The sequence below is a fragment of the Ciconia boyciana genome, chromosome 9, assembly GCF_034638445.1.
Source record: "Ciconia boyciana chromosome 9, ASM3463844v1, whole genome shotgun sequence".
NCBI lineage: Eukaryota > Metazoa > Chordata > Aves > Ciconiiformes > Ciconiidae > Ciconia > Ciconia boyciana.
The window spans coordinates 21,078,082-21,096,851 of NC_132942.1; the positions used below are offsets into that span (position 1 = coordinate 21,078,082).

General features: G+C 53.6%; 1 protein-coding gene across 13 annotated transcripts in view; it reads right to left on the reverse strand.

Moving 5' to 3' along the window:
- Positions 1-1,892: 1,892 nt before the first annotated feature.
- The window catches only part of LOC140656808 (protocadherin gamma-C5-like), a 56,990-nt gene continuing 40,112 nt past the window's right edge, over positions 1,893-18,770 (reverse strand). For 7 of the 13 annotated variants that reach the window (XM_072872967.1, XM_072872961.1, XM_072872970.1 and 4 more), the window contains 2 exons: positions 9,349-9,437; positions 1,893-4,342 (listed from right to left, as the gene is read on the reverse strand). In XM_072872967.1, the coding sequence (XP_072729068.1) occupies positions 4,116-4,342; positions 9,349-9,437 (316 nt within the window). In that variant the 3' untranslated portion in view covers positions 1,893-4,115. Of the gene's footprint in view, positions 4,343-9,348; positions 9,438-18,770 lie in introns of those variants that run through there. The other 6 variants (XM_072872964.1, XM_072872962.1, XM_072872973.1 and 3 more) reach the window with 4 other exon arrangements.

Here is an 18,770-nt window from a genome sequence, read left to right on the forward strand (position 1 = left end):
TGAATAAGTTCCCACTCCTGCCTGTCCTTGCTAATTAGCACAGCTGACTGGCTTCCCTTCATCACCACTAATTGGCAGGTTTGTGTGTCTGTGCCTTTCCCTTCCTGGTTTTCGCAGTGCCCTTGAGTGATTTTAGTGCAACAGAGAGGAGAAATAAAATGAAACTAAATAAGCACCCTCACATTGCACGCATCCTTACACTGACACCAGCAGCTGGGGACACAGGGACACCGCAGGGCTTAGGGCACTGGGGAGGCTGTGGGCTCCTGAAGCCAGACCCACGCCTGCAGCTCTGCAAAGCCTCTTTGCTCCTCACCAGCAGTGGCCATCACTCAGCCAGGGACCCACAGGCCTGACCGTCCCCTCTTCCTCCACCTGCACTACCCACATCACCCCCCTTCCATCACCCAGCTCCAGGTGCCCAGTGGCATCACTGGCAAAGGAGACGGTGATGCCCAGTGCCCTGGGACAATGTCACCCTGGCTGGGGTGGGTGCTGGGGACAGCCCACGGATGGCACCTGGACGTGGTCAGCCCTGCTCCCTATTAACGCTGGGTCAATGTGATTGTTGTCCCCCTGAAGCTGCCCCTAATGCACTCCAGGTGTTCCACCTTGCGAGGGACGGTGGCCCCGGGTCTGGGGGCAGAGGGCATGGCATGACAGGGGCCCTACTGCACCAGGTACCTGCCCTGTTACCACCCTGACCCCAGTGCCCTCCCCTGTGGTCTGGGACTGCGTGCCCCAAAGGAGGATGCTCTGGCTGGAACCCCCTCCCACATGGGTGCAAGGGGTTGTGCATATGTGTGCGCATGCATGTGCATGCATGTGTTTGTGATCAGGGCTGTCCCCATATGCACAGGGAGGGGAGGAGGGTTGGCTCTGTGGGGTGCAGGGGAATTTGATGGGGGTGTCGCTGTGAGAGGTGCATGGGGATTTCTGGGGGTCTCTGTGGGAGTGCAGCAGAATTTGGGGGGTGTCTCTGTGGGGCGCAGGGGATTTTGGGAGTGTCTGTCAGTCTGCAAGGGGGTTTCAGGGGATGGTATCTCTGCATGAGGGCAGTCTCCAGGGGTGCTGGGGGGCAGGGATGTGGAGGCCACGGAGCTGCAGCCCAGACGGGGGCACTGGGAAGGGACAGGATGCGAATTCGGGGGTGGGGGGCTGTGCCCTGCACTCCTGGAGCCTCCTGCACTCTGTTAATGGGGCGGGGGGGACGGGACCTGACCTGACGGGGGGGGGGTGTGTGTCTGCCTGTCTGCCTGTCTGCCTGTCTGTCTCCCAGGGTTGCTCTTCCCCCACCCCCTCCACTTTCACCCTAACATCTGGGCAGCAGCAGCTTATTTTTTCCTCCACGGTTGCAACACCCCAAGTCACAGGACGTTTCTCCCGCAGGGAGAGGGTGGGGGGCTCGTCTTGGCCGGGGGGCCCCGGGCACAGTGCCTAACCACCACCCCCCACGCGTAGAGGGTGGAGCCCGGGCACCATGAAAAGCAGATCACCCTGGCATTGGAGAAGGGAGTGGACCCCTACCAGTGATGGGGAAGGGTGACCAGATCCCCCCAGGGTTGGGGAAGTGTCACCGGCTCCCTGCCAGTGATAGGGAAGGGCAACTGGATCCCCTTGGGGCTGGGGAAGGGGCTGTAGCTGTGGACACCATGGTCTCCTCGGTGGGGTATGCCAGGTTCTACCCCAAAAATGCTAGCCAGGAGCACACTGGTGCCACCCCTGCCCAAAGACCTGGGGGACCTGAGGATGGGGGGTGCCCCAAGAGCATCCCCACCATTGGAGCCAGGCTGGGCCCTCCGCCGGCAGCATCGGCACAGCAGCAGCATCGGGAGGGACAGGCCTCATCTGTGGCCCCCTCTTCCCATTGGAATAAATACTATTTATTCAGAAGAAACCATTTTATTATTTTTTTTCCCCAAAGAAAAAAAGCAATATAAATATTAGAGTATAAAACTTGCATGTAGCACATCAACATTGGTCTATATGGGTATAAGAAGGATATAAGCATATATATAATATATAAGTATAATTCAATATTAGACACATTGAAAGGGCGGATGTGTTTCATTTCACATACACTTGGAGCACAGACCACATGGAAAGAAGATACAGAGAAAATTGAAAATACTGGTGTTCACAAGTTAGTTACCGAGACTAAAAATAACACACCACTAAATACGCGACACTCACTACGCTACTTCAGATTGCAGATTAAAAAGAAATATAAAGACTACAATTCAGCTACAGCATTTCTAGAGGGGGGGCAAGTGGCAGCTGCAGGGGACAGGGTGGGAACCGCTCCCAGTGCAGCCAGCACCAGAGGTGGCCAGATCTGGATGAAACACGGCAGATGCTCCTGCTGCCCTGGGTTTGGGGAGGGTGCAGTGGTGGGGTGACCGCTGTCATGCCAGAGCCTGGCCGAGAGGGCTGGATCTGCTTGGGTGAGTTACGTGTTAGTGATTAAAAAGGGAAAAAACAACACACACCCCCTGGGAAACCTGGCGCGGCCCCTTCCTGGCCATCCCACAGCCCCTCTCTTCCCTCTGGCTACACAAAGTCCCGCTCTGCCTCCTCAAGGGGGCTCAGAGCTACTTTGATATGGGAAGCTGGCCCGGTGCAGGGGTGATGGGCAAGTGGAGAAACTCTGTTCCTCATCCTTTGATTCCCTCCATGGTGGAAAGCCCAAAGCTAGCAGGAGCATCACCTCCTCCAGGCTAGCCCAGCGTGGTCCCATGCGACCATCCCCTTGTCACCCCAGCTCGCTGGCTTTGCAGCATCACCCCATGCTTACCCCCAGCTCTCAGGTCCCTCCTCCGGGTCTGGTCCCCAAGCGCCACCAAACCAACTGTCACTTACTTGGTCACCAACTTTCCACCAAAGCCATGCGCTGGCAGCTCTGCGGATCTCACCCCTTTGGGTGAGACCCCCAAATAACCCCCTTATTTGGGGTCTACATCCCAAATAAGAAGCAATGAATCTCTCCATCCCACTTGACCAATCCCACCCCCCACCCACCTCCCAAGGCAGCCCTAGCACGGAGGCTCAGGCAGCTGCCAGCACTTTCACACCATACTGCGTGGGCATGCAAGGACTTCTCTGGATCCATGGAGCTAACTGTGCTAGTGCAGGTGTGAGGTGAAGGATGTGCACGCAGATGCAGGGTGCAGAAACATGAAGCATCGTCCCCCAGTCCCCTTGGAGGGTACTTGGCCAGACGTCTGCCTGAAGCAGCCTGGCCATAGGGGACTGAGACTCTCTTAGCTTTAATTCCAGAAGAACATTGACTGTACATATAAATATTTACTGCAAAGAAGGGATGAGATGTGTCTGCTCTTCAGAGACCCCTAGAACCACTGGGGCAGCTGCCGCACACCTTGGCACGCTCCTCATTGAATTCCCTACCTCTCAGACATCAGTAGGGGGTTTTTTGCCTCATATTTCAGGCCATCGGTGGTTGCACTTTAAAAAAAAAAAAAAAAGTTTAGGATGCAGCTTTGCCATATTCCCTTTGACTCATGCAATATAAACACTCACTTTTTTTTTTTTCCGGGTAACAGGTAAGCAGGAACTGAAGCACACCCTACCAACTTCTCAGCAACTAATCCATCGCTATTATTAACTGGGGGTGAATTTTACTAATGGAAAGTTTAAGAGCAAAGATCTGGAGCATGAGCTCTAAGCTAGGAACTTTCTTTTCCTTTCCAAAAAATGATTGAAGGTCTATAAATTAAATGACCCACATTAAAATTATTTACACTGGGCAAAGCTGAGCACAAGCCTTGTGCCTTTCTTGGACTATCTGGGAGCAAATCAAATCCAAAGACATGGCAGAAGACCTTCCGCCCTTGCATATTCTAATACCCGGGGGATCATATACATTAGCAAGTATTCACAGGGCACTTGTTTGTGTTCGGTTTAGCTTCCGGATTGGTTTTCATCATGAGATCTAACAGCAGCAAGACCCTGCTCCTAGCTCTGATGATGATCAGATACATTCGCAGCATTTACTACTTTTTGCATCACAAAAAATTCACATTCGTCCTCCGGCCTGGGCTGTGGTTTGGGGGAGTGCTGGAGCTGGCTGCCCTGTAGCTCTAAGGTCTCCTTCTTCTTTACTTCTTCTCCTTCTTCCCGGATTTCTTCTTGTTGCCTCCCGAGGAGCTGGCGCTCTTGGCGTCACGCTTGCCAGCAGCATTGGTGAGGGTGGCAGTGCTGCCTGGGATGTAGACGTTCTGCCGGTAATCAGGAACGTGCTGCAGGGTGAACTGGGGGCCATAGCGGGTGCTCAGCCCCATGGTGCCCGTCCCGCCGCCCAGGGTTGAGTTGCCATCAGCAGCTTCTGTGGGGGATGTGAGAGGGGTGGGTAAAGAGAAGGGCAGGTTGTTAGTGCCTTCCAGAGCCCACCCCAAGCCCCAGCAGTGCCAAAAGGCTCTCAATGGGTGTCAAACCCAGGCCTCGGTCCCACCAGCTTTCCTCCCCACCCCTCATTACCCTTCAGCACTATTGCTCCACAGGACAGGTGCAACGTGTGCGTACTGGGGAGCACGGTGCAGCCAACACCAAAATCCCTTGTTTCCATTTCACATCGTTGCCAGAGGTTTGGAATTTGGGGCTGGAGGCTGGCCGGGGTAGGGCAACCTCTCCTGCTCTGCCCTTGGCAGCAATGGGCCTGCCTGTCCCTCCCTGCCTGCCTGATGCTATCTGCTCTGCCCCCCTCCCCAGCTACTGCCTCCACAGAAAAACATACACACACCCCCCTCTGAAAGCAGCCCATTACAAACATATTGTGCAGCCACAACCACTAGTAATGCATTAAGAGAAATCCAATATTATTTTTTTTTCTGCTGCATTTAAAACCCTGCCCCCACTATTTCTTCAGCCAGGCTTATTCAGGGAGCAGAGCACATGAGATGAGAAGAAAATCCCTCCCCTGCAGTACCGCAAAATGGCTCTAGGAAGCTGAGCATGAAGCAAATCAGTGCCGTGTCTGACGGTCCAGATCTGGGAGCAGGGGGAGGGGAAGGCAAATTCATTCCTGTCATTCTGCAAAGCCCCAGCACCGAGACAGCAAGCGCAAGGGCAAGGAGGGGCGCAGCCCCCCCATCCCTCCGGGGATGCTGGGGCACTGCTGGAATCTAGAGACCAGATGGAGACAAGAGGATGCACAGAGGCAGGGGGAGAAATGAGCATGGGGGGGGACGGCAGAGCACAAGCGGTGCTGTTGCCATGAGCTGCTGCACAACCCTGCTCCAGTGTGACTGCCCATGCACAGCCCACGGTGGGATCCTTGCACAGCCCTGCTCAGAAATAATTTGCTAAAACCCTGTCTTTGCATTGGATACTGTGGATCCCATCTCAGCCTTTTGACTGCTTCATGCATGTGGCTACCAACATGCTCTCCTGGGAGGTTGGAGAAACCAGCAAGGGCTCCTGAAGGGCCCAAGGCAGAGACTGGTGCTGCTACTCCCTCCTTTCACAGGTAGAGAGACTGCTGGAATAAAGAAAAACAATGAGCAGAGAACGTGGGCTGGGCCCCTCATGTTTTTCCTCGCTCCAGACCAGATCTGTGCACGCCTCCGTGTTGCCTTTGCTTTCCCCTGAGCAGATGGAGGTGGCTAAGCCAGTCAGAAAGCTAGACAAAAAGCTGGGCCACATCCCAACAACCCCCTGAAATATTGCTGTGTACACATCACAGAGGTTGGAAGTATGAAGCAACTGCAGTTTGAAAAGTTACAGCTGCTCTGCTGGAGCAGGCAGAGGAAAACACACAGTGAGTCTGAAAACAAGCAGAATATTGTGCACCGAGGCCAGGAGACATGCAGGATGGTGTACAAACACAGCGAACCAGTGTGGGGAAATGCCATTTTTCTTTCCACTGTGGAAGCATTCACCAGCAGACTTCTACAGTCCCCATTAAATGCGTCCCAGACCTGGCACGGCTTTGAGACCTTGGGCTGGAGGAGGGCTGGAGGAGATGTGCATATAAAGTTAGTGATATTTATCACTAATCCTCGCTTGCCTCATCAGCAGCTCACCTCATCAACAGCATTAACAACCAACTCAACCCCACAGCCATTGGGGTGTTACAAACGGGGATGGGACAGCTGGAGATGTGCTGTCAGGCCAGGCTGCAGCCAGGGACTGGCTCGCAGGTGGACTATGGCCTCTGGCAGTGGGGAGATTTTTTTTCCTGGGTTCTCCCAGCTGGAGATAGCCCAGCTGGGGGCTTGGGCACCTACTCCTCTGCCCTGGGTGCTGCTGCCCTGCGTCCCCCCCTGGGCCCTCCCAGATGCACCAGGACTCTGAGCAGTGAGGGGACTGGGGGCTGCCAGCCCCATCCAGGACAACTCATCTCCATGAACTAGTTTGCAGTCACAGCATAGCCTTCAAAGGGGAGAAAAAGACACCCATGAAGTTCCCAGCCTGCCAGTTGGTCTTGGGTAAGAGCAAAGGGCTGTTTCTAGGTAACATTGACATTAAGGCTCAAAAGAAGAGAGAACAGGAACAACAGAGGTTTATAGATGGGCACGGAGCTGCTCTTGCCAAGCAGGGCACTTCAGCTCTTGTTGCTGGAAAGGTTACTCTCAGCCTTTACGAGCAGCCAGCCATCATCCCAAGCAGTCCTGAGGAGGAAAACAAGAATTTGGGCTTCGGCAAAAATAACCAGCTAGTGGCTCCATCGCCCTCATGAGCAGAGGGGAGGAGAGGCCAGCCTGAGGCAGCCCCAGAGCACGTGCTGCTGCAGCTGCTGGTAGGGCTTTCAGGAGAACCCAATATAGCACATCTGCCCCTACCTGTGGGCAGCAGAGCTGGGGAGAAGGACCTCCTTAGGCTGCCTTTCCATCTGCTCTCCCACCATTTCATGGCACCCCTATAAATTCTCACTGAAAGCCAGGGTATTTTAAGGACGGCATGTCTGCCCTTTATTATCTGGTGTCCTGGAGCATCTGCTCCTTGGTCTGTCTTAGCAGCTGCCTCTGCCCCTTCAGATGGCTCAAAACACTGGCTTTTCATGTTGTTCCCAGCTACAAAGGAAGAAGATCCATAGAAAAGGAGCCTGTGAAGGGAGACAGAAGCCCTACAGCAGGGTTGCAGCCCTGGGGTGAAACCAGCTCCCCAGGCACTCTGGCTTGGGAGGGTGATTTAACCATTAGGCAAGCAATTTAATCCTCACAGCAACTAGAACACGCAGGCTTGGCATGGCAGGGCCAGCTTTGCCTCTTGCTGAAGCAAAGGATAACCCCTGGCACAGGGTAAGGATGCAGGCAGAGCATCACCAGCCCCATCTGGGAGGCATCCCTAGCTCATGGAGCAGAGCAGCATCAGAGGAGTTTCTGCCTACTGGGTGGTCTCTGCTCAGTGCGTACTTGAACATGGGCTTAACGTGGTGCAGTGGAAGTCAGTATCAACCACTCTGTGCAGGAGCAGCTCACACTCGGGTGAACAAAGGGCAAGCAGTGCCATCACCTGTGTCACTGTGTCTCGAGCTCAGGAGGTGACAGTAAGAGATAAGGATCATTTAAATATCCAGGAAACATTACCCAAGGATGGGCAGCACAAAGCTTAATGGGCAATTAGCACTGCCCTTAATCAAAGCCTGCTCCAATCAACTCTACTAGCTTAATGAGTGAGAGCAGAAAAGGGGGCGAGAGAGAGAGCAGGAGAGACGTGAAAACACAGTGCTGGTGGAAAAAGCTTGTGCTGTGTCCCCATCCGGCTCCATCCATTCATCCATCCATCCATCCAGTGCAGCAAGGGACCGGCATGGGCAAGAAAAGGATGGAGTGCACAGAGCCATCCTCTCCCTGGGGCTGCAGCAGGGGAAGCCCTTATCTAGTGAATGGATCTGATTTAAATTAACCCCCTGGGTGGACGGAAGTGGTGGGAGAGGTTAGGACTGTTTGAGACTTGTGGACTGGAGAGATTTGCTGCAACAGGGCCCGGGGCTACATGGAAGTCGGTGCTTAACCTGGAAGGGACCCGCTCAGCTCTCTGATCTGGGGGACTGCTGGCGTGGCAGTCAGAAAAACAGCTTTATTTGCGAGCAAGGAAACTGGATTTGGAGGCACCAGGTGATGATAACCACATGCAACCCCGGAGGCTATTTTTCCATGGTCGTTTTTCAGAGCAGACACACATTTTCACATTGTTTCTTTCCCTTGGGTGTAAACAACTCCCTTGCCCAAGACCTTCGTCCCCTTCCCTGGCCACGGCAGCTGTGTCTCCAGGCTGCCTGGTGTCTGCAGAATGTCAAAGTTCAGCTGCAGCAGCTTTCCAAGAAAGCAACGCCAAAGCCATCCCTCCTCCCCCAGATTCCTTCTCTCTCAACAGCTCAAAGGAAACATCCTAAGCATTTTGCACAGGGTTTTATGTGTGTGCTGTTGCTTCTATTTTTAAATCAAGGGGGAAAAGACTAGGAGGTATTTATAAATAAAGGCTGTATGAAAACCAGCCTCTTTATACAGAGCGCTGCGCAGAGTGATAATTGCATTTGTTTTATATAAAGCCATGGACACTGTGGGTGCATGGGAACACCCCTCCCTGCCCACCGCTTCTACATGGTACAGCCATAAACCAGAACAAACCAACCCAAAAAGACCCCAAATCAAACCCCTGCAACTACAACTGCAAAGAGCCAGCAGCAGCCAGTGGGGCAAACCTTTGCGAGCCCACAGCTTGGCAGAGGGACCTGGTGTGACCAGGAACACAGGCTGATGTCTCTGGACATGAGGCTTGTTGGGGATACTGAGTCAGGCATTTACTGTATTCCTGGCCCAGTCTCTATTCACAAGAAAATCTTCCAGGCTTCCTACCTCCTCGCTTTACAGCAAGTTGCAATACAGCAGAGGTTTAATTTACTGTGACCTGCTGGAACCAAGTAGTTTATAAAACATCATCTCAGGACCAGCTCTCTCATGTAACACAACTGTGTCATGAGCCACATAATGTTCTGTCAAGTACACAGATAATATAGTTTGGGTGGAAGAGGTAACCCTGTCTACAGCATGCCTGATCTGATGGCTACCTGGCATCTCGTCTGCCTGAATCCTTCCCAACCCCTCTCCTCTGCAGGGTAACACAGACAGCAGTGCTTTTCCACCAGCATGCCTGATCTGATGGCTACCTGGCATCTTGTCTGCCTGAATCCTTCCCAACCCCTCTCCTCTGCAGGGTAACACAGACAGCAGTGCTTTTCCACCAGCTACTGTCGAAGAAGGACTTTTGAAGCCACCCCCAGTTAACCCAGATATGTAAGTCCCACCAGCATCTTATCTAATGGCATGCATCTGAGGTGTCCGCGCAAGACCAAGTGCCATGGTTTTCCCACACGCGATGGAGACCAACCATTTGCTGAAGCCAGGATCATGGCTTGGAGCATCTCTGTGTCAAACTGGTTGTTCGGCCAGGCTCCACCTTCCTCTCCATTCTGGGAGCTACAGGAAAAGAAAAAAACCAGCAAGTTAGTGCAGCTTGATCAGGAGGAGTGGGCTTGTCAGAGAGCATGAGAAACCAAGGCTGCAGGCTTGTTCGCTGGCAAGGAGGAGTTTGCAGGCTTTAAATCTTTCTATTAAATAACACTCAAGATTCAAGACACTTTCAGAGGTCTCCATCCCTCTCCAGGCTTTTGAAGAATATACCAAAAGCACTTCAGGGCTCAGTGGTGCTTCCAGCAACACCTACCTAACTCCTGCTGACTTCAGAGACAGCCAGCCCTTCATCACCTCAAAATTCCACCAATATAATTTAATGCCTTCCCACCAATATAATGTAATAGCACAGAAAATGCTGGTCCTAAAGTCCCAGAGGTGCATGCATCTTTGTATGACCAGGTCCTCTGTTCCTTTTGCAGGCCATGTGAGTGAATGCACCTTTCAAGCTATTTCAGGCTACAACTCCATTCTGCAGCTTCATTCGTAAGACAGAGGGTGAGAAAGCCCCGTGGTGTGGTGGGCTTTGGGACCAGCATGGAGCCAGCTGCCTGGCACCACAAAACCTGCTCGGAAGGGAGGTCAAGAGCAGCCGGCCAGCTCTGCAGAGCTGGCAGCAAACAGTCCTGGGGAGACTGGAGCAATAGGGAGAGGAGAAGGGAGGTGGGCAACCACCTTGGTTCCCCAGGACTGGGTGATGGAAGGGCTGAGCACCACAGATCCACCTGGGAAACCTCTGGGGATGCTACCAGGCTTTGATTAAGGAGGGTTTGTGACCGAGGTTACTATCAGCAGTCTGTGTGCAGTCTAACAAGACCTGCATTCACATTTGCCAGGTGCCAGCTGTGCTTGGCCACTGCTCACTAGCGGTGACACTTCCCCTCTGGAGAGGTCAGGGCTGTGCTCCCAGAGCCCCTCCAGAGCTTCTCTGCTTCCAGCAGAGAGACCTGAACATCTTACCAGCTTCCTGGGCCCTCCTCTGCTCTGACCCTTAGTGACCACATGACTCAGACTACCAGTCTCCCCTCTCCCAGCTGACTGCTCTGACCACCCGCAGCTCTTGCCACCCACTGGGATGCCAGGCTCTGCCCCTTGGCTGTGTGCTGGCTTGCCAGGGGCGAGGGCTGCCCTGCTCTTGCAGCTGGGAGCTCTCCAGAAGCGAGATGGGGGATTCAAAAGCCCTTCCCCTTGGAGAGAGCTGAACCCATTTCTCAGGGTTCAAACCACCATTCAAACCAAGCATTCAAACCACCAGGCTGCAAGGCACAGAGGTGGCCTCCTCCTCCACCGCTGTGGTCCCAGCCCTTGCACCCAGGAGCTGCCAGACCCAAAGCCCTGCTCAGACACGCTCAAGGAGCCGAGATCTCCCCCAGCTCTGGGGTATCCTGATGGCAGCTCCATGCTTGAGCATTCAGCACCCTGAGCACTGGAAATGCCAGCACAGGCACTGCCAGTGCCAACTCAACCCCGTGTGCTGGACGGCAGATGGGCTCTTCACCACCGCGCTGAGCACCCTGCTGCCTGAGTGCCCCAGATGGTTGCACCCACTGCAGCCCTCACACACAGGACAGGCTCAATATGGCCATTTTGGAAACAGGACGGATCCACAGGCCCCTTGAAGGTTGTATCTGCCGCAGTGACCCTGGGCAGCTCTGGGCTGCGTAACGTGGGCAGCTCCTGAGGTCTAGGTCACTACCCCAGCTGCATCAAAGCTCTGCAAGAAGGGAAGCCCTGAATGCACAAGAGCTTTCTCTGTCCTCCCTGTACAAATATCCTGCACACAGGAAGAAAAACTGCAGATGCACGGGATGGGTAAGAGTGCCCGTGAGCTCTTACCAGGCTCCACACGGCTCTGCTCAGTCACACAGCTTGGTATGGACCCAGTGAGGGGTATATATGGGCAAATTCCCTTTGAAACACAAGATCTGAGTGTAAGGACGCATGTATGGACACTCCCAGGTACTCTGCTGAAAATCTGGTCTTAAGCAACTTGCCCAAAGACACACAGGACCTGTGCCAGGACCACATGATCATCCTTCCCTTCCCCTTCTGTACTGCCTGCCTGATCCATCCCCAGCCAGGCGCTTGGCACCGCTCTCACACTGGTTTATCTGTAGAGGATGCAAACAATCACTAATGTAGCAAAGGCTGCCCCAGCACGACACTGCCAACAGCACTGCTTCTGAAATACCTGCTGTCTGCTGCAACCCAGGGCATCCCAAAAACTACTTATATCGCTCCTCCGTGATGCGTGTTGTGGCACAGTTTCAAGAAGGTCAGAAGCAAGGCTTGCCCGCCTCACAAATTGATTTCAGGGCTCGCATGATGGTTGTGCTGAGACTCCTCGGACATGGGTACTGCTGCCCTGCACTCGGTGTTGTGCCAGCGAGCAGCATGCAGGCAGTCCAGGCAGTGAGGACAAGGCGTGGACAGCCCTGGGGCTACAGTGACCTGTTAATGTCACAAGCAGGGCTGGGAATAGAGCCCCAAGCTAGATCCAATAAAGGACTTAGGAATCTAAACCCCATTGCAAACCACAACCCATTCAGCCACCAGTTAACCCCAGCAGTTCCTGCCCCACCAGCTGGCAGCTGAGGTTCCCAGGCTTTTCAGGGCTGCAGGAAAGCTGCCCAGAAACACCCCATTGTCTCCCAGCCACTGCTCCTCGCTCTGGGGGCTGCCCCAGCACACTGATGGGATCCAGAGACAGGGAAAGGGAAAACACAAAGAAGTGTCAAATCCTTTTTTTTTTTTTTTTTTTTTAAATTGTAATATACCAGTGGTTTGAACTCTGTTTTGAAATCGGAGGCCCAGATTCAACTCCCTCTTTGATCCGGCAGTGCCGGCATCACATTTTCCACCTCCTGAAAGACTCTTTCCTCCCCTCCTACCTCTCCTTTGGGCAACAGGCTGCAGTGGACAGAAGTTCCTCCTGTCAAAGCCATGTGTCCATGCCCTAGGACAGCAGGAATGCATGGAAGGAAAGGCTCACCGGTGGTCAGGGCATTCACCTGGGAGGTAGCACCAGGACCCCCAGCCTCACTGAGCTCCCTAGCCAGGTGGTCCTCACTCTCCACCCCAATGACCCTTGGCCCCATGGTTGCATGCAGGCACAGACAGGAGAGCCAGCCACCACTGAGCACCAGACTTGCTCAGGGCTGGGTTGGAAACAGGGGGAAGAAGGGCCATGGTTAGTCCCTGCAGCCTGGGAGGGGGTTGAGAGACACAGTCTAACCCCTCTGGTGCACAGCACAAGAGGAGTGGCTGTACCAAGAAACACGTGGATCTTGTTCAGGTTGTTTTGACCTCGTGTTTTAGAGGTGTGTACCCCCAGGGAAGGGTGACTCTGCATCACCAGTGAGCAGAGAGAGGTTCCACCCTAGAGGATGGGGAGACGGGCAGTATTTCAGACCCTTTTCCTTTCTTCTGGTCTTAGAGAGGGAGTGAACATATGTGAACTCATGAGTTGGATTTCACTGGCCCCTGCGTTATGGGTATACCTCAGTGTCAGGGGGAGACCCAAAGCCCTACACCCCCTTAATGCCCTGTGGGATCACAAAATCACAGACCAATTCAGATGGAGAGGGACATGAACCGCCCAGCCTAACGAAGGTGGGAAGGTCTCTGGTCCAACACCCCACTCAAAACAGGGCCAAGCTTTCAGCTGGATCCAACTTTATATTAGATGCTCAGGGCTCTGAGCAGCCACATTTTGAGTACAAGATTCCTCCAACTCTCTGGCCTCTGGTTCCCATGCTTGACCACCCTTGGGTGAAAAACATTTCCTAACATCTACTCCAAATTTGTCTTGTTGCAACATGTGCCCATTGACCCTGTCCTTTCACTGTGCACCTCTGAAGACAGCAATGAGACCCTTCTCCTAGTTCTCAGACCTCCAAGCTGAAGGAGCTCTCTCAGCCTCTCATCCCCTGCCAGGGGCTCCAGACCTCTGATCATTTTGGTGGCTCCCAAATGGCCATGTCTTCGTTGCAGGGGGGAGCCCAAAAAAAGGGCACTGTGCTAGAGGTGTGGTCCCATAAGTGCCAAATTGAGGTTAACCATCTCTTCTCTTCTCCTGCTGACTACAATGTTACCAGTAAAACCCAGTATACAGTGGGTCTCCATCACAGCAAGGGTACACTGGTGACTCGTGTTCAACTTGGTGGCCCCCAGGTCCTTTCCTGCATATCTACTGCACCCAGTGTTCCCAAATTTTGGACAAACAGCCCCAAAGCTGTGTGCCTGCTCCCCATGATGACACACAGAAAAGCTATTTTAGAAATGCGATTTTAGAATTGCAAAAAAATGGTATTGAGCTCACTTCTCTAAGCAGGAAATTCAAGTGCCTCAATTACTTGCCGTGCAATCATCCAGAATTCAGAGGCACAGAAAAAAACAAGTGCTGTAATCTAAAAACAGTCAAAAATAACTTCTTGCATTGGGAAAAGGCACACAGCTGATGACCAGATCTGGCCGTCCTCCACGGCTATAGGGTAGAGTTGTGAATCAGAACTGTGAATCACTGATTCAACAGCGAGCAGCCTGCCCTGCCCTGCTCCCTCTGCGTGGGGCAGGCAGACCTTGGACCCCCGCCTTGTAGCACTGCTCCCCACTTGGCCACAGCCTTGGGCACTGCTGTGGGGAGGCTGCCCGGAACAGGAGGGCTAGTTCCTATGGAAATTACTCCAAGGACTCACTGTTTTTAATACAAATGCCATTGACTCAATAGGGTTTTTTCCAAAAAAACATCCCCCATAGGATAGATTTTTTTTTTCTCTGTTCAATTCTACTCCGCATTTCAAAGCTCAGAAAAGAGCTGGCTTTCATTTTTGGGAACGTTTCCAGCACAGCTAGGACTGGAGGGAAAGAAGCAAACCCACGTTTGAGACAAACCGAGGGATGCAGCATCTTAGGGGGCTCAGGGCATGGTGGACACAGAGCACAGGACAGGGCCTGTGCCAGCAGAGGCAGGTACAGCTGGTGCACGACCTGCGAACACCTTCATTAAACCTGGCTACATGGAAATTGGGGAATGCTGAAACGAAAGGCTTGCCCTGCAGCCTTGACACACCCCCACTGCATGCTGCATCACAAGGCTGCCCCATTACCAAGGGCTTCTGCAAGCATCCGCCCGAGCAGCCCAGGGTGGACCTAGGTGCTTTGCTGACTGGCTATTTTGTGGCACCCCCAGCCACGGCTCCCTTTTTAACTTCCACTTCAAGCACAGAATTATTCATTTCCTTGAGGGGTTGCTATGGAGCTCATCACTATGGCAGCCAAAGGCCTTGCAAACATTTATTTGTGCAGCTGCCCAGCAGATTCCTGAAAAATTGTTTTCCTTATTCTGCAGCTGGAAACATGAGCCATAGCAGTGCCACAACAAACTGAAGAAGTTTATTCATGCCCGAGCAGTGCTGTCAGAGCCCCAGGGGCTGGAGAAGACAGCCCAGCATCCCATGGACAAGACCCCGGCACCCCGGGACTGCCTGGCAGGGATGCAGGCAGTGCTTTACCTGGGGATTTTCCCAGGACACCCTCAGCATCCTCCCTCCTCTCTCATTTGGGGCTTTCTGGCTCCTATGGCAGCGGCCCCCCAGCCAGCACCACTCCCACCCTGCAGGCCCGGCTGCTCCCAGGCTTCCCCACTCCAGAGAGGAGGACATGGCTGGGGTTTGTTTCTCCTTCCAGCCTGTCCCCCTTTCACTCTTGTTTGCTCCCCAGATCTGGCTGCTGGTCCCACCCTCCCATCACCTCCCCCAGCAGCCTGTCTGGGGCAGCACTCTGCCCTCCCCTCCCCACCCAGCTCCCAGGGCCAGGTAGTATCTTCAAGCTTATTCCTTCAGCCCCATTCCCAGGCAGCCCCTGCTCCCCCCAGGCTGCCTCCCCTGCCTAAACACCCCTGCACTGCTGTTTCCTCTCTCCCAGCTTCCTCCAAGCCTTCCCCACTACCACCACCCCCCCGCTGCCTCCCACATACAGCTCCAGCCGGAGGCAGCAGCAGAAGTAACATCTCAGCCTGTGTGTTTCCAGGCTGGTAAAGTGACGAGCAAGAGGGAACGGATCCGTCCCTGCCGGTGCTGAGCCTCCACCGTGCTCAAAGGTGTGCTGGAGACACAGCCCCAGAGCTGGGGATGCAGCCCCAGGGCCAGCATCCCTCTGTCCCACCACCCACGCCTCCCACAGCCCCAGCCCACAGCCCACCACTCTCCTGCCTCCCCCAGCCTCTGAAAAAACAGAACCAACTCCAAAATTGCCACAATTTCCTGCCCTTCTCCCTTCCTTAAGAGAGGATGCCCTTCCCCCATGCTCCCCTAGCTACGCACATTCCCTGCTGCTTCTGTAATGCAATCACAAAGGCTGGAGAGGACCTGGATGAGACCCAGCTTTAAGATCATGACTTTGCAAAGATGGGATTGAAAAATGTTAGCATGCAAGCAGGGGGAAGGTTTGCAGCCTCCCAAAGCACCGGCAAGTCGTTACTTCCAGCCAGCAGAGCTGCTGGAATGCCGCTCTGCCAGGCGGAGGCAGAACAAAAGGCCATGATGTCTCTAAAATGGGGACCAGCGGCAGTCCCCTCTCCCAGGGACTCTTCCAGCCCTCCTGGATGAGCTGGAGCTGAGACCAGTATTATTTCACACAGCCCATCCTGCTGCCATCCATGCCCCAAACACGCTGGGAAGGATATTTTGATAAATTCTTTGGAAAGGTTATTGTGCCTATGTGTCGGATCCCTCCACCTCTGCAGCTGGCCATGGCACGTGCTCTGCTGTGCAGGAAGCAGATGGAGACAGAAAAATTAAACTAATACACATAGCACCTGCTAAATTACCTAAAATAACATTTCTATACATAATGCTGTGATGATGAAACTCCTGATATTCTGGGGGCTTTCCAGAATGAGAAACACATCCCATCGCTAGGATATTTCCTTTTCTCTATAAAAGGCTCCCCAGCTTTTGACACGCCTGGCAGGATCCAAGTGGCTCAGACTTCAAGGGCCATGACAAATGCAGATGAAGGGATTATTGGCCCTGGATGGTCAATAAGGGAAGGAAACATTCAGCTGAAGAGGGCTACATGATCCAGAAAGAAGCCCACATACTGAATCTGCTGATATTTGGGCTGTTAATAGGCAAAAGGGTGAACCCTGCAAGCAGGAGTGCTCACTGGCATCGTGCACAGCACGGGGGACCAGCTCTGTTGTTTCTTGGATATGGAAGAGGAAGTGATGTGGGACCAGGACACATAGCTACAAAACCTTCAGCTTCCAGTCCCAGGATTGGCTCAGCTCCACAGGAAGGGGGGAAAAGAGAGCAGTTATCCAGGGACAACTCCTGCTCCCAGAGTCAAAACAGCTCCTGCCTATCCCAACGCCCCAAATCCACTCCAAAACTGCACCATGGGGCTGCAGCCTATGCTCAGAGCAAAGCCAGGCTCTGAGCAGCTTCATAATCCTCTAAAGCAGGATTTTCTCTGCAGCATTTGATAGGAAACCACAGTCCCACCTAAAGCCATGAGTTTCTGAGTGGTATTCAACCTTTCCTGTTTCAAGACCTACAAGGGAAACCCCAAATGTGGCAGATGCAACCATCTGGCCCTTGCTAGGCTTCCATGGTTTCCTCCAAGGTGTTTGCTGAGCAAAAGACATACAAACAGGCTGAGGGCTGGAGTGGGCTGCATCACTGGGCATGAACAACCACCTCAAATATTCCCCAAAAAGGCAACTTCTCTCCCAGGCTCCCCAGGACCTGGCACAAGCTGGTGATTTGAGCTCTGCAGCCCTAGAGACTTTGGCAGGGGGAAAACCCTCCCTTCAGAGCAGAGCCCCTTTACTAGCAGAACTCCTCCTTCACTCAGGGGTCCGTAGCCGACACTAAAGTGCAGCGGCTCTCAATCTTAGGCGAGCGCTGTGTCACTTAGATTTCAGCTGTTTCTGCAAAGCAATGACCCCAAAGGGATTTCCAGAGGTGCTGTGATTTTTCAGGCTGCTGGGCTCCACTCACACCCTCCTGAGGCCCCGGGGTGGCAGCTGAGAGCAGCTCCACACTCCACATGCTGCAGGAGCTGCGGAGGAATCACTTGATACTCAAGCATCTGAATAGGCAGATAAATGCAAACCAGCCAGAAGCAGCAGTAATTTTAGCCCAAAGACTGTTGCACCTCTTTTGATTCACCTGCAAAACATGTGGAGCCTCACCTGGCAAAGCGAATACCACTGCTGGCTTCTACCCTTGAGTGCATTTGGGATGGACACCCGAGAATTACAATTATTTCCTAAACTTCCCAGGGTGGCAGTTATTTCTGCAGCTCCTCTCACCCCTGTCAATCAGGAGCTGAGGATGGGAAGCCTGCGCAGCCCAGAAGTGCCAGCAGTTGCTCCCAGGGCTCCTGGCCTTCCCCAGGAACCTTGGTGACACCAGCTGCAGTGCATGTCCCACTAGCTGCATGTTCTCCAGGCAACACCTGTCCTGATGACTGTCTCCTTTTCCCTTTTTCACCCTCTTTCCCCCATGCTTCCCATCCACTCGTTCAATTACCCCTGGCTTTTGGAAGCCGCTGAGTGGTTTCAACCAGATCCGATGGCCAGGTGGAAGTTTCTGATATGCTACTCTTCTACCTTTTGCATGAAAATCAACAGAGAAAGACCCTCATTGGTGTCTCCTACTAGGGAAAGGCTCAGTTACCAGCCATGCTTGGCCCACTATCTTGCCTGTCACTGCCTGTCGTCACATGGGTGGCTAGAAATTGCAAAAGCTGCTTGTTCTGCTGCTGGTTCGGAGCTGGGCACAGCCTGGGATGCTGTGTGGGATGACAGTGACGCTGGGGAGGGGTTCAGAGAAAGCAGGAGGCTGGAGATGCGGTGGGGAATGGAGAAGAGGAGCATAGGCACCTTGCTGCATGGTGCACAGGAGGGCAGCAAGAGCAGATATTGTGGTAGGAAACACCAGGGACCTTGACAGGCTGGAGGAGTGGGCCCATGTGAACCTCATGAAGTTCAACAAGGACAAGTGCAAGGTCCTGTACCTGGGTTGGGGCAATCACCAATATCAGTACAGACTGGGGGATGAATGGGTTGAGAGCAGCACTGCGGAGAAGGACTGGGGGTACTGGTGGGTGGCAAATGGGACATGAGCTGGCAATGTGCGCTCGCAGCCCGGAAAGCCAACCATATCCTGGGCTGCATCACCAGCAGCATGGCCAGCAGGTCGAGGGAGGGGATTCTCCCCCTCCGCTCCACTCTCCTGAGACCCCCCCTGGAGCACTGCATTCAGCTCTGCGGTCCCCAGCACATGACAGACATGGACCTGTGAGAGCGGGTCCAGAGGAGGCCACAGAAAT